The following is a 16,560-nucleotide window of genomic DNA, read 5'->3' on the forward strand; positions in this document are numbered from 1 at the left end:
CATCAATTTCGTGTGGTCATTCCAGAAGGATCAATAACAGTCACTGTATATGGTTCTATATTCGCATGACCACTGATGGTTGCTGTGTGGGTAATGCACGAATTATAAAGACAGTCATTGTGCGTTGTAATATTCTCAAGATTAATGACAGGCACTGTTTATGGCTGTACACGTTCTATTGCAGTTACTGAGTGTGGTAATACATGAACGGTCAATGGCAATAGCTGTGTGTGGTTACACACGCTTGAACTTGATTAATCATATTCTCTGCGCGTGGATATATTCGAACGAATTAGTTGTGTGGTAATCTATGCACGATCAAAGACAGTCACCGTATTAAGTTATACACGAACGGTCTCTTTGTTGGGTTGCGATTGACTAATTGCACATTTGCGAGGAGTTGCACAAGACTTTACCAACAGGTCAAAAAGGCTACATACAACTGTTAACACATTTCGGAGATTAATACACGACTATTTCTTTATTTCAGTTGAGTCTTTGTGATTACTGACCTAAAAAACATACAACAAGCATGATAGCAACACATCGTTCATTTCCGAGAAGCAAACTAATTATCTACGTTTTCCAATATTCTCGGAGCGGTATCTATTGATTTCTGATTGGTTACGCATAACTCATTTCACATGTTCTACATGTTGATCAAATCGCATTTCTTAGGGGTCGCAAACGAATCTACTCACGTTCCCGAGCGCGTACCACAGGTCATCGTGAAAGGCTGCTTCGTATTCCAGAGAGCGAAGGTAATCCTGAAACAAAAAAGGTGTATACTATCATATGTTTAATGGCTGTCCATTAAAGCGGTAAGTTTAACGACAATGTAGTTAAATTGATATTATGCGCATCTTACAGTAGATGCTATGTTTATAGGTGTCTATCGCAACCGTTGTTTATTTTTTTGGTGTTTTCACTTCATATACAATTATATTTGTTTACGCAGCATCAACATACTAAAACAATATTCCGGGAAGAGAAAAATAATGAATTTGAATATCAATCGTACTTTCGTTTTGACAACTGACGACAGAAATGATTCGATGAACGATGTGAATCTAAATTTAGTTTTAGTAAAGATTCGTTCATACGACACACGAACACTAACTCCGACCCTTATACATAAACCGTTCTGCTCGGCTTAGAGGACTGGGACATTCATGTAAAATATCGATTGTAATATATATTTCTTATAAACAACTGCTAGCAAGATGAATTGCAGATAATTGGTAAGTTACTACATTTTAACTAACTTGTTTGACCTGTAAATTCTTTTCAGCTCAATTCGACAGTGAAAAATGCGCATAATATCACTTTGAGGTAAGTAAACCTAGGTGCTAATAAAACCAAGCTTTTACAAATGAACGACGCTCAACGCTCTATTTATTGTTTAGTTTACCGCAACCATGTCAATATAATTGTAACTGCGTTCACGCGAAAGAAATGTAGATTTTTTTTTGCTTTACAAAGAAAATATGATTTTCTGCGGTGGGTCATGTTCGCACAGCCCCTTTAATAACTTAAAGCCCTCATGGCACCATGTCACTTACTTAGGCGTTACCCATTTTACGGCCGACTGCGAACGATAACGAACGCACATAACTATGTTTAAATTCAATAAAATCAAATTATTTCCAAGTCAAATGCATTTTCCCCGAGAGCCGGAAATAAGCGAGAAGAAACTTCCAAAGGCATGCGAAGATATTTCGCTGACCCAAACAAATATTCAAACTGGCCAGATGTACTTACCGTGAGACCCTTTTGGAAGTTAGTATCCCCTAGGAAGAAGCGCATCATCCGTATTATGGTGGCGCCCTGAGGTGGAAAACAGAAAGTCACCCGTTACGTAAAGCATGTGAAGCACGTTTATACCATTGAAAAACTGTTTTACAAAAAAGTTAACAGATGTAATATATTGTGTCACAGATGCTATGGTGAAGTTGATACGAAATATTCGTATATGGGTTCGACCCCATTCAAGAAGCTCTCCAGTGATTTTTTAAAGGCACTGGTTACCAATCAAATATATTCGAACACGCCTTTATAAACACCGCCTTTTGATTAAATCTTGTAAAATATGTATAAACTTGCGAGTGCCTACCTTGATATTCAGATTCATTCTGGTACAATTGATACCCTTACCTTGGAGAATGACATCCCGTCTGGTATCTTGACGTACATTGGCGTATTAAATCGTGCATTGTACCACTACATACCTTGGCATATGAGATCTTGTCAAAGATCTCGTTGATCTCGTCAGGGTGAGCCACTGGTACGTAGACAGGGTGAGATGAGATGAGGCCGTCAAAGTTGAACACGTCTTGCAGGTCCTCTACCACAAACTGTTCGAACTGTGGAAAGACATTAACAGGGATGGAATATGTACTATAGTAAGTTTAAAATATTACAATATACTATTCTGAAGTTATATTTCGGTTATGAACGCATGCGTAGGTTAACTAGGTATTTAATGCGCCGTAGATAAACGACTAGTTGTGCGACTTACATTAAAAATCATAAATGCTACAGAATGCTGTGAGTTTCCTTTTACAAACATATCATATTTTACAAAATACTCCTCACATTAAAGACAGTCGATCACGAAAAACGATCCAATTTGAAAGACCTCAGTAAGTGTACCATGATTGCTGTCAACAGCTCATCTTAGTTCAATGTACTTCAATTGTCGATGACATTATTTTGGATGAACGTGACCAATATCCGATATTGTAAAGATTGCCATTTTTATCAACTTTCATTAAAAAAAGTCATTAATGTGTCTTCTAGCGTCCTTACAATGTTTTACAAACGTAAACCTGATGATTTAGTGTTTAGAAGCACGTGACCAAAATTCAAACTTGGCCTGGATATTGTCAAGGCAAACATTAAGCCAAAGTTTAATCAAAATCGAGTCGACAATGTGGCCACTAAAGTGATCACAAGATTGTTAAGAGAATGTTTAAAAGTAGAACCTTTCGACGCGCGTGGCCTAACGCTATTAAAAAATGTTAAATTCAACATTCGGATTAATTTTTTTCGACATTGAGTTAAAGTGATATTATGGGCATTTTCACTTTTGAATTGAGCTGAAAAAAATTAATAGGCCAAAAGAGTTAGTTAAAATGTGTTTACTGACCAATTATCTGCAACTCATCTTGCTACCAGTTGTTTATAAAAATATATTTTATATCCGATATCTTACGTGACCCACCCAGTCCTCTAAGCCGAGATGATCCGTAAAACAAAAATGTGTCTTTGTGTCGTATGAACGAATCTGCACTAAAACTATATTTAGGTTCACATCGTACATGCATGATCAGTTGTGAAACGAAAGTACGGTTGATATTCAAATGCATTATTTTCTCTTTCCGGGATATTGTTATAGTATGTTGATGCTGCATTAACAAATATAAGTTTATATGAAGTGTAAACACCAAAAATAAACAACGGTTGCATTAGACACATATAAACTGTTAGATGCCCCTAATATCACTACATGAGGTATAAAGAGTACGATTTTACCTGGTAACCTTTTTTTTACGCATGCACAGAATCAAAATTGGAAATGATATATCAAGATAAACATCTTGAGAAAAATTCCTCTGGATGGAGTTATGCATATGGCTACTATAGTGATAACACTGTTTGTATAAGTTTCACCCTGATTACCAAGTATTTGGACGCGCGAGATCCGGATGAGAACCTTTCTTAGACATAATACAAATTAATTATTTGAACCTGTGTTCAATTCCTAGAAGGGACCTTTTAACAGATTTTGTGATGTATTGAAGTTTGTAATTAAATGCTTTAAAACGATGAATGTTAATATTGAAACTACATGTAAATAGCTGAAGTAACTCAAGAATAAAATTAAAGAAAGGAAAAAAAGAAATCATATGCAGAGCTCGAACCATTGACCCTTGTAGTAAAAGTCTAGCACGTGAACCACTCACCAGCCGTGCTCATACAGTGGTTTGTGTCTTTTATACTTCATATATTTAATCCTCAAGTATCGCAAAATTTAACGATACAAACAGAGCTCTCCAAATTATACACTCGTTTTGCGTGTGTAACGCTTTATGAATTTAAGGCTTTTAAATCGTCAAAAAATGTTATGGATTTGTTAGACCATGGTAAATATTCAGTATAACTGTTTCATTGCACATATCATAACTACAACGAAAATTAGCAAATCTGAAACTTTTTTCAATGTTGCCAATTTACCAAAACTTGAAAAGGTTTCTCTTAGCCGTCTTCTATTTGTAAGCCAGTGTTCAAAGAGTCCACCCGTGTTCGTAGAGTTAACCCGTTATTGATTAACCGCTGGAAATTTATACAATACCAAGTTAGTGTTTAATAACGCCTCGTTACAGCGTTTTCATTGTATACTCCGTTATTTACACACCTATAATTACACAGGGACGTTACCAATTATTTAAAGTATGGTGTAGCCTCTGAAAGGCGGCTACTCACCATCTTCCAGTCAGGGTGCACGTGATCCACGCCCATGTACTCCACGTAGCTGGCGAAACCCTCGTTGAGCCACAGGTCGTCCCACCAGGAGGGCGTCACCAGGTTACCGAACCACTGCTCGTCATAAAGAGAATAGGGATTTAAACATTAAAACTAGAATTCCATTTACCTAAAGGGCTTCCCAAAGGGGCGGGTTACACAATTAATTTCTACTACTACATTTTACCATACTTGGAAAGTGTCACGAGGTAACCGTACCACTGCACGTGACGTGGGGAATTGTTTCACGAACGAAGATCAATAACAATTACAGAAACAAGCATACACTACACGTGGAACAAACCATAAGTTAGTGCGCAACAAATGCGCACTTCTGAGAGAGCGAAGACATTCATTGGTTGATACGCACACTGATATATTGTCAGTTTTGATTTATAACGATGAACTATACTGGTTCAAGTTATATGATCAAACTTTCTGTTCTGTTCTGTAAACATTTAACAATATATTTAACAATATGCAGAAAAGTTTCAAATAAAAGACATCAACGTGATTACTGTCATTTACTTGTTTAACTCAGCATTCAATTTCGTTTTAACACATTTGTTATTCAGGGATGTCACTGAAACCGTTTTCCCCGTTGTGCTGACGGTGCTAACCTGGTGCGCCAACTCATGTGAGACCACGATCGCCACGCGCTGCTTGTTGCCCGCCGAGGACACCCCGGGCTGGTACAGCATTGCGGTCTCCCTGTACGTGATCAGACCCCAGTTCTCCATGGCACCCGCAGCGAAGTCGGGGATGGCAATCATATCTACAATGGTCCATAGCTGGTCAATTACAAGTCAGATGTCCGGGATCGCGATCATATCTGCAGCGGTAAATTATTGGTTAGTAACACTTCAGAAGTGTGAAACGCGATCTTATGCACAGCAGTCAACTGGTGGTCATTAGCACAAGTCATAAGTACGGATTCGCGACCATATCTTTAAAGCTCAACAAAGAAATCCGGAATTGTGTCTATAGAAGTCTACTTGTGGTAAGTAACTTGTTGGTAGATCGGGATCGCCATTGTATCTACAGCGGTCTGTTTGGGATCAGTATCACGTTAAACGTTCGTGAAAGTGATCCTATCTAGCATAGTCAACCAGTGACATGTTAGAGTTCCGCGATCGCCATCTTATCTGCAATGGCCAACTAGCTGTGACCTCGTTGTCAGAAGAAAGTATGAAATTCGGGATCGCTTTACTATCTTAATCATATCGTTATATTCTCAGAACACTTGAAAAGTTCCGGATCTCGATCATTTTGTAAGTGGTTAATTATTGGTTAGTACCACATCAACTGTCCAGGATCGCAATCTTATCTACCGCAGTCAAATAGAGAACGGTTTAAAACGTCCAGGATAGCGATCATATCTGCAGAGATCAACTAGGGGTCAGAACGGCGTAAAACGTCAAGGATCGCGATCATATCTGCAGAAATCAACTATGGGTCAGTACGGCGTAAAACGTCAAGGATCGCAATATTATTTACCGCAGTCAAATATATAAGGGTCAGCACGGCGTAAAGCGTCCGGGATATCGATCATATCTACCTCGGTCATCTAGGGGTCAGTTCGGCGTAAAACGTCCGGGATAAGGAACATATCTACAGAGATCAACTAGGGACCTGTACGGTGTAAAAAGGCCGGGATCGCGTTTTTATCTACCGCGGTCAACTACGGGTAAGTATGGCCTAAAACGGTCGGGATGAGGATCATATCTACAAAGATCAACTAGACGAAAGTACGACATACAAAGCCTGTGAAAGCGATAATATCTGCAGATGTCAATCAGTGGTCATGTAGCGTAACAAAGTAAATTACCACCAAAAAGAAATTAAATATTATTAAATAAAAATATTATATTAAATATTAGTAAACTAAATATTATACGCATTGGAAAATTATTAACAACATATATTCAATGTTATTAGCGGATAACGAAATTGTCAAATTCCCACTATGGGCAATATCTTACATACAAAGAGCCCAGCTAATTAATGATTAAACGGATATATGTTACAGCACGATGCTAGATGGCCAGTACAGATGAAATATTGTAAAATAACGTCAAACTAGACGAGACGAACACACAAAGTTAATTACTCATTGCTTATCTCGCTAATTGGGCATGTTGTGGGTATGCAGGGAATGTAAAAGGCGGGCTTACATCCTTATTCGTCCGTCGAAGTAATAATATCATATTACTTCGCTACCTTTGGGCGTTTGTTTTTGCATAAGATCCCGTCGGATATTGTACACGTCACCATTGGGTGTTCCAATCTATATTAATATACTGCTCTGTAGTAGAGAGTTCAGATCCATGCGCACGGCCGGACATTACGGTCACACAATTTGTTATTGTCATGTGGCCAAAAGGCCATTACATTTAACTTATAGTTTAGAATATTTTACGAACATTGGAAAATGTTGTGTTGGAATAAAATAAATAGAAATAAATCGTTTTGAACATTGAAAAGGACTTGCGTATGTTTATTATTGAGTTACGTCACAGTAAGAACGACGTAAAGAAAGGCCCGGAATAGTGATCATATATACAGTGGTAAACTAGTGGTAAGACATGTCGGACGTCCAGGATCGCGTTACAAAATGGTCCGAAATTCCCATCATATCTCGTGATATGATCGGCAAAATAATGGTCAGAAACAGTTTTGGAATCGCGATCCTATCTGCAGTGGTTTGTTGTCAGTAAAAGACTTTGAAGTCATGAATAGCGATCATATGTCTAATAGTCAGCCAGCGTCAGGGATAGCGATCGCATGTCGACAGTATTCAGCAAGTCGTTGGTAAAAAGTACGTTTAAGAGGAAAGCAAATACTTTTTAGAGCTTGCCAGAGTAACGACGAAGAAATCCTTTTGACGCAGCATGTCACCATTTGAAGAAAACTGATACTATAAAGAAATGATATCCCGTGACCAGTTTTGACCACAGGGCATATTGTTTTTAACTCTGTGAACAGGACCATTAGATAATGTTAAATACCAATTCTTTGATTTCAGATTTAAATATATATATATATATATATATATATATATATATATATATATATATATATATATATATATACGTCTATCCAATCACTATCCCCATCCTGACTTTGGCCAGTTATGACCAGTTATGACTCTAAGAGCAAGATTGTATTACATTTTGTTGAGCTTGATGATGCAATGTTTCATGCAAACTATTAAACTTGTAATCCTTAGAGTTTTCGACGGATATAGTATTTCAGTAATTTCGCTTCATTTGTTTACAATTACTATACATCATCCCCAGTTTTATTCCAGATTCGTAATTTGAAAAGACTGTGGACCAGGACAACCTTACAGAAGAGAATACCTTGTTTAGGGAGTGGGTATGTAACGTTGAAGTACTTCTCGAAGAACGTCAGGATTTTCACACCAGTCTCCAGCGAGTATGGGGTCTGATCGATTGCATCTGGGCGTGCATATGCGCGGTACTACAATGGCCACAGTAAATATCTACTATTGAGCAACATTTGGCTTATTTAAGTAACAAATATTGTTTGTTGTACAGTACTCTTGGCCGTCGCACAAGTAAAACTCCGGCCGACAAGAAGTCAATTATATATGAGATGATGACATATAAACCGTAAAATTTAAAACAGTTAGAGTCACCTTTGTATGCCGTAAATCAAACATAGTCATTTCTCACCTCGGTTTGCTCAATGTTGGTGGTAAAAATATAAAGATAGTTTTGAAAACTAGGCAGCGAAATTGAAAACGACGTCAATGTAATGAAGTTTGTTGCGGAAAATACTCATGACGTCCAATTGACATGATCCTCTCTTTTATGGATTTTACTTAAAACAAACTTTAAAAAGTGAAAAAAATGTAAAAAAAACGTTTGAAGGTTTAGTGACTGTAAAGTTAAAAGCAAACACGACAGTGCTCTAACTCAAAACAGGCCGTAGTTACCGTTACGTTATTCTCGGTCATGGCCTTTGTGTAGTGAAAGTCACAGATAATAAAGGCGAGTAGATAGGTAGACATCTTGGGCGTCACTTTGAACTTGTCCGCGAACCAGTTGTCACCCCTGTGAGATAATATTAAGGAAGGCCTTTCGTATATAAATATTTAAATCAGGTGTAATTGTTTTAACGTTTACACGTACTTTCATATTCGAAGAAATACAACCAATAAAATCAATGTAAATTAAAGTATAAAATACGCATGTGTATCTCAATACCCGATGTGTATCTTTGTTCAATTAAGATGTGCGTTGTGTAAACCTTACCTTTATTCAGTGAATATGGGCACCAATATCTCATCGATATGTTAGGTTTTAAAACCAAATTTACATGGATCAGTTGGGCGTATATTGCTTTATTCCCTAGAGATATGTACCTACATGTATATTAAAGAGAAATATTAAATGAAGATTTTGAACGTGTTTTACCACTTCCATGGCGATTTAAGACGGGTATACCTATATTCCATGGAGATGTTGACGATATATACCTATGTTTCATTGAGATCTGAGTCATGTATCATACAGCTAAATGATATTATAGAAGAAAACTCTAGGTGTCGTTTAAACAATTGATTTACATGCCTAGTAGCCTTACACATGTACATAGCGGACTGCTTATTTGGCCTTTCACTCTTGGTTAAAGGTCTTATGCAGTTAAGATTTGAAGACAATTTAGATCGTTACCATGTATCAAAATCCTAATTCGTTTGTTCCAAAACTAACTATTCATGCAACGAATGGATATATTTCAAATGAATACCACGAACCATGCAAGAATAATAGCCAGTAGTTATTAATCAAATACAGCGTTTCTATTGATGTTTAACTAATAAGCGAAACAAATCGCCAAACAGCTCGCGCTTGTCTGCTGACATTGCATTACTGGATTGCATCATTCATTCACGCGGGTTGTCCTGGCAGTTTGAAATGAACTTGCAATATACTATAACTTATTTTCGTGTTTATGATGGGTAATTATAATAAAATGCGAATAAAAGTGTTGGCATATATGGCTTAAATAAACCATTGAGTCTGCATTGTAGAATTATTTATAATGTAGAATGTACTCGAATAACGAGATGTTTTTAAGTACAGTGTTAACAATTTGCTGATTGAGAACATAGCATGTGACTTACACGAGACTACTTAACTTGTTTTATTGGAGTGCATTGTACTTTTACGTTTCGACGGAATTTGACGTTAAATTTAAAGGGTTATTTCTTTTATGAATAGTTCGTTCCATACATTGAGCGTGGATACATATATTCAATGGATATGTTGGGCGTGTAAACATTTACTCTACGAAGTTGTAAGGCGTGGATACCCATGTTCCATGAAGATATTTATGGTGTTTATCTGTATTAAATTGATATTTTTTACACGTGCAGCAATATGCCATGGATATTTTAGACATGTTAGGCTATATTCCACGGATATATTAAGAATGTACATGTATTATTATATTCCATGCATTTGTTTGATATGTCAAGTCTTATTCCAACGAGATGTGAGATATGTTTACCTTGCTTCCATGGAGATGTTCGGCATATTTGAGATCGATACCATGTGACTCTTGCGGACCAAGGTCACTTCAAACTGCGCCTTTATTGCAGGCTCATCCATGCATGGGAACGTCTTGCGGGCGTCTGTCGGCTGCATTTGTGACGTGGCGATGTGGCTTCAGAGAGAACAAGAGTAAAGAGGAGTGAGCAGTGAGAGGCTCATACATTATACTGCATTAACATGGATTATCAAGTTAAATGTCTACGTGTGCGTTATAGTTTAACCAAAATACTATAATCCAATATAAATTTACTCGTATTTAATAATTATGAAATACTTTTATCTGGACTGTTCTTAATTTTAGGGAATGGGAGACCGTTCTTTGCCGTTTGGGTACGACCGTCTTGGTGTATTACTCACATGGTTTGGTTGCCGCGTTTGTACGAGCTGAGGTACAGACCGGCCAGGTCGGAGACCAACGGTCCTCGGAAGTGCGGGATCTCCAGAATGTATTTGTTGTTGAGCGCACATTTCTGGGTAAGATGCACGATCAGGAACTGGCGATCCATGTCGAATGTGTGATTTCGGTACAAATCCTCAATGCCATTTTCAGTTGTTACCCTAAATGGCCCTGCAATCAATATCAAAACTGACTGATAGTGACAAAATATCAACACCAATACGCTAATCAATAAATTACACCCGTTAAAACGAACAAACACCATAAATCAAAAACATCTTAATCATAAATGGTGAGAACCATGCATGTTTATGGTACAAATTAATATCTAGAATTAAACTGGTATGGACCATCAACCAAACCGTTACTCAACTGTTGTCAATTTAGAAATCTAATTATAACGTCTGTAGCTTATGTGGTCCGATCCTTTACAAAAGAAGATATCAACGGAGGGTTCAGATCACGTCTCACCCAACGACGCAGACCATTACAAACCTGTGTAGTTGAGCTTGTTTGAGTGCAGGTAAATCTTGTCTGTAGCATTCTTGCATTCAAAGCTAATGATGACACTTCCGTTGAAATAGAACGCTGCTGGCTCCAGGGGCGCGTACATGAACACCTGTGGAGAAGTACAGGGGCGTGGTCAGTAAAGTGTCACTCTTTGTAACAGGTCGTACATAGCCATGTAGCAGTCTATGTTGTTTTGATAAAGGCACATAAGTACTTGCCTGGTTATTGAGCTCAGATCGTCAGGATGGATTATATTCTAATACACAAAAAAAACCATATGTTTTCATCATTTCGGTCTAATATGAGTTGCCTTATCTCAATGTAGATCTATGTTCTTAAGCTAGACATACACTACTTAAGAATCAAAGTACTGAAAGTACTGGTTTGACGATGCTATTGAAGAGGATGGATATATAGAGGATATTTGTTGGATTTGGTGGAATATCGATTTTCCCAGAAAAACAGCGAAATATATCGATATTTTCACTGTTTTTTTTCACTGTTTAAAACACTGAAATACCAGTTTATTTCACTGATATTTCTGTATAAATCACCGGAAAGCATAAAATAAATAAGTATCCATTTAAGTTACTCTACATCACCGCAATTGTGTATTTTTTATTGCTTGTCATTTATCCGCAGGTCAGTTAATGGTTGTGGTGCAATCGTTTTCGTTCTTGGACACTGCACTCCCTTCAATGAGATTTATTTACCTACATATCTCATATTTGAACTTACAATTCTTTTGGGAGTAATGGTCCAGACAACTGGATAAAACAGCAACAATATGCTAACCCATTATTTTTCGAGGAACATAATTGAGAATTCCTGTGCTAGCCCCCAATCACAGTATGTTGGGGTATAATAATTGTCAAATTTTGTTTTTCTTCTCAAAAGATTGTCGTAGATTATAAGTTGAGGAATATATCATCCAAGACTACACTTTTAGAAAGCCATTTTTTTCATTTATTTTTATTGATTAACAAGGTTTTGTAACAATCTATACTATACATAGATAGCTTTAACAGCACAATGTGGCTCACCTGAAACTAATTGTTTCCTAGAGGTGTAAACATATTTTTCATGAAGATCTAGAAAAAAGGCATTTTGAGTATGAACAAACTATTTGCGTCTATCCGATCTAGTTGAGCCTTGTTACCGAGTTCCTACTTTTATTTATTTGAACATTCTGATCAACAGCCATGAAGATCAGTTAAAAAATGTAAGTGTTAACATAAGTTTTAATGATTTTAGTAATTTATCAAATGCTTGGAAGCACATCACCCACTTTGGAACGTGACCTGTTAATCACTGAGACTAGACCTTGTGACCTAAATGTTAAATATGATACTTTCAAGCTTGACTTTGAAATCATTTAAAATAATGTTCTAACCAATTTACAAGTGGATCAAAGAGAGAATGTGACCACTAAAGTATTAACAGACCTTTTCTTATATTTGACCTAGTGCCCTAATTTTTGATAGAATATGAAACCCAAAATGACATAGAAGTGACTAGTTTCATAAGAATCTGGCAAAGAGGTGACACCCAAATTTAAACATTGTAAAATGATATCTTATGTCACAACAAACTTTGGATAAAATACAACAGACAAAGAGTGATAACAAAAGCTCACCTTGTCACATCATAACAAGTGAGCAAAATAACCAAAACTATGACATCATATAATTGCTCAGTTACTTCCAATAACAATAAAATGTTACTTTTGAAACAAATACAATACCTTCCCTTTCTTACTGCAGGCTGTTTTAAAACAAGATAGCCCTGTATAGCTCACCCAAAACTCCTTCTTTAGTGACAAAAACGTGTGTATGATTTGACTAAGTTGTTACCTAGCTTTAGCCTGCACATGACCAACTTGCAAATTCAGCTTTTGATTTGATTAAGATGGACATTGTAAGCAATTTTCATGAAAATCAGGAAGATAATGTGACCTGTAGAAAGGTAAAGGAAGTTTTCTATATTTTGACCTAATTTTTGACAAACTACCAACTTTCAAACTGAAACTTTATTTCATCGAGATAACATTTTGTCCAATTTTCATGAAGATCTGGAAGAAAATGTGACCTCTGGAGTGTTCACTTACCTTTTCTGTGATTTGGTTTGTTGACCTAGTTTGGACCACATATGACCTACTTTTAAACTAAACCTAGAATTGACCGAGATGAACATTTACCAACATACGACAAACAAGGGCTTTTTGTAAAACATGCATGCCCCCCCATATGGGCTGTCAGTTCTAGTGGAAGCCATTGTGTGAATACATTTGTCACTGTGAACTTGATCTTTGACCTAGTAACCTGAAAACCAATAGGGATCATTTGCCAATCATGATCAATTTACCTATGAAGTTTCATAATCCTAGGCCTTACTATGGTTGAGGTATCATCAGGAAACCTTTTTACTGTTATGAGTCACTGTGACATTGACCTTTGACCAAGTGACCTGAAAATCGATAAGGGTTATATACCAGTCATGATCAATGTTCCCATGAAGTTTAATGGTCTTAGGCGTAAGCATTTTTGAGTTATCATCCGGATACTATTTTATTGTTTTGAGTCACTTTGACCTTGACCTTTGACCAAGTGACCTAAACACCAATAGGGGTACACTGCAAGTTATGATCGATGTACCTATGAAGTTTCATGATCCTAGACGTAATCAATCTTGAGTTATTATCCGGAAATCATTAAACTGTTTTGACTCACTGTGACCTTGACCTTTGACCTAATGACCAGAACATCAATAGGGGTCATATGCCAGTCATGATCAATGTACCTATGTAGTTTCATGATCCTAGGCCTAAGCATTCAAGTCACTGTGACCTTACCCTTTTATCTAGTGACCTGAAAATCAAGACATCTGCGCAATGATATCTTTTCTTCAAATGGTAAGATAAACAAACAAGGGAGCCTGAGAGGCCCAAAGTCGTTCACCTGAGATAACAAGATATTATTGGGACAAATATTGTGACCAAAATTCATGAAGATCGGAAAATAAATGTGACCTCTCGAGTGTTAACAATGTTTTACTATAGCAATATAAGGAAAAATGCCCTTCCCCCTGGCAGCCATGTTTTTCAACCAATTGTAACCATTTTCGAACTGATCCAAGATATCATTGAGACTTATATTCTGGCCAAATTTTATGAAGATTGGAATATAAACGTGGCATCCACAGAGTTAACAAGGCAAATGTTGACGGCTCACGACGGCCATAAAGCGATCACAAAAGCTCACCATGATGTGATTATACTCAATGCGTTCAAATTTTTCTCACAGGCTTTGCCATTGACCTTTATAGTATGGACGGCTTTGTTATTATTTATTGCTATCATGTACCTGCAATATTGTGTGTATGTTTACAATACACAAAGCATATGACATAATTGAGCTTATAATAATCTGATTACTATAGCCAGGTCAATTAAAGCGGGTATATACGATCTTGTCAAATATTTATTAATTAATATAAAATGTGTAAAAAACTGATTATACATATTTTTCAATATAAACTAAATAAAAGTTAACAAGAACATGTGTCGAAAAGTGCTAAAAAAAGCCAGATATTTAATTCTGAAATCGAAAAAGGCTGTACAGCCGAATTCGCCAGCATGTATATCATGCATGTACGATGTGAATCTAAATTTAGTCTAACGGTTTATTTGAAATTCCTGCAGCAATCGATTCATACGACACACGAACACTTACTTAAAAGACGAATGCATCGGTTATTGTAGGAAAATATGTACGATTTATCTTCGTCACAATCTGCTCCGGGCGCTAATTTGTATTTGCTGCATTTTATGAAATTCGTCTTAAATGTATCATTTTTCTTGCATATTGTGTGTTATCATAACATATTTGTATCAATAAATTACAATGCAACACATATAAAAATCGTATAATCTCGCTTTAAGGACTTAAAAAGCATTTTTGTTATCCTGATTTCACGAAGACTTGAGATATTTATGCACATAAGAGTTTCAAGATATGGGATTATCCACAAATAAAAAGTATTTTTGATCTGTGTTGTGCAGGCTCTTTTTCCATGACTGTCAAAGTGAAATTTCCATGTGAAAAGGATGTCATTTTTTTCATTCAACCATTGTGTATAAAGAGCGGTTCTGCATATAATTTGCCATTTTGATAAGAGATGACCAGGGTGACAGAGAAAAGGGATATGCAGATCTGGTCAGGACTCCATATAAAAGTGGTTATATTTAAAAATGTTTAATTACCACATGACCACGGACTCCGTGACATGACTAAGGTTCTAATTTAATCTAGTATGAACATTTGAAATATATCTTTTATATATAAAACAATAAAAAATAATATTTGATGTACAAATTTAATCTACCAATGTGTACAGATACTACTTAACATATATTTGACTGTATTGAATGTAGGAACTAGTTAAAATATCCATTAAAAAAAGAGATCAGGATATTAAATATTCATTGCCTGAAGCAAAGACCCTGGGGCTATGTTTATATATCTTTTAACACACTGATAAAAGAAGTAAAACAATACATTGCTACAACAGAGGTAAAATCATCCCCTCTGAACAACATGATGATACATAAGTATGTATCGTATCTTTTTATCTGGATCTGGATAGGTACACAGCAGGATGTTTAGGTGTGCGCGATGCGGGAGAGATATAGGAGATACTTATTTTTTGGATTTAATTTAATTCACTGAAATTCATCACTGAAGTTACAGTATGATCTCATTTGATATAGATGAACATGATTTTATCAAGCAAAATATATTAAATAATTATCAGTATTAATTCACTGTCATGATTTCGGTATCATTAAAATGATTTCAGTAAAGTCTATCATTCATATGCATCAATTTTGTAAATATCAATATAAGTATACTACATGAAAACATTTTTGAAACAAGGGCTGTTTGTAAAACATGCATGCCCCCCATATGGGCTGTAAGTTGTAGTGGCAGCCATTGTGTGAATACGTTTTTTTGGCACTTAGACCTTGACCTTTGACCTAGTGACCTGAAAATCAATAGTGGTCATCTGGGAGTCATGATCAATGTACCTATGAAGTTTCATGATCCTAGGCGTAAGCTTTCTTGTGTTATCATCCGGAAACCATTTTACTGTGTCAAGTCACCGTGACCTTGACCTTTGACCTAGTGACCTGAAAGTCAATAGGGGTCATCTGCGAGTCCGGATCAATGTACCTAAGAAGTTTCATGATCATAGGCGTAAGCATTCTTGAGTTATCATCCGGAAACCATTTTTCAAAGTTGAGTAACTGTGACCTTGACCTTTGACCTAGTGAATTGAAAATCATAAGGGGTCATCTGCGAGTCATGATCAATCAATGTTCATATGAAGTTTTATGATCCTAGGCATAAACGTTATTGAGTTATCATCCGGAAACCATTTTACTATTTTGGGTCACCGTGACCTTAACCTTTGACCTAGTGACCTCAAAAAGGGTCATCTGTGAGTCATGATCAATGTATCGATGAAGTTTCATGATCCTAGGCATAA

The 16,560-nt window shown here is 36.5% G+C and overlaps 1 protein-coding gene across 1 annotated transcript in view; it reads right to left on the reverse strand.

The window, feature by feature from the left end:
• The window catches only part of LOC127865584 (aminopeptidase N-like), a 47,048-nt gene that overhangs the window by 11,340 nt on the left and 19,148 nt on the right, over positions 1-16,560 (reverse strand). Inside the window, exons 4-13 of the mRNA XM_052405435.1 lie at positions 10,999-11,122; positions 10,464-10,674; positions 10,063-10,218; positions 8,486-8,603; positions 7,887-8,007; positions 5,145-5,299; positions 4,486-4,599; positions 2,229-2,363; positions 1,762-1,827; positions 702-767 (exon numbers count right to left, since the gene is read on the reverse strand). Of these exons, the coding sequence (XP_052261395.1) occupies positions 702-767; positions 1,762-1,827; positions 2,229-2,363; positions 4,486-4,599; positions 5,145-5,299; positions 7,887-8,007; positions 8,486-8,603; positions 10,063-10,218; positions 10,464-10,674; positions 10,999-11,122 (1,266 nt within the window). The remainder of the gene's footprint in view (positions 1-701; positions 768-1,761; positions 1,828-2,228; positions 2,364-4,485; positions 4,600-5,144; positions 5,300-7,886; positions 8,008-8,485; positions 8,604-10,062; positions 10,219-10,463; positions 10,675-10,998; positions 11,123-16,560) is intronic.

Source organism: Dreissena polymorpha, chromosome 2, assembly GCF_020536995.1.
Source record: "Dreissena polymorpha isolate Duluth1 chromosome 2, UMN_Dpol_1.0, whole genome shotgun sequence".
Lineage (NCBI taxonomy): Eukaryota > Metazoa > Mollusca > Bivalvia > Myida > Dreissenidae > Dreissena > Dreissena polymorpha.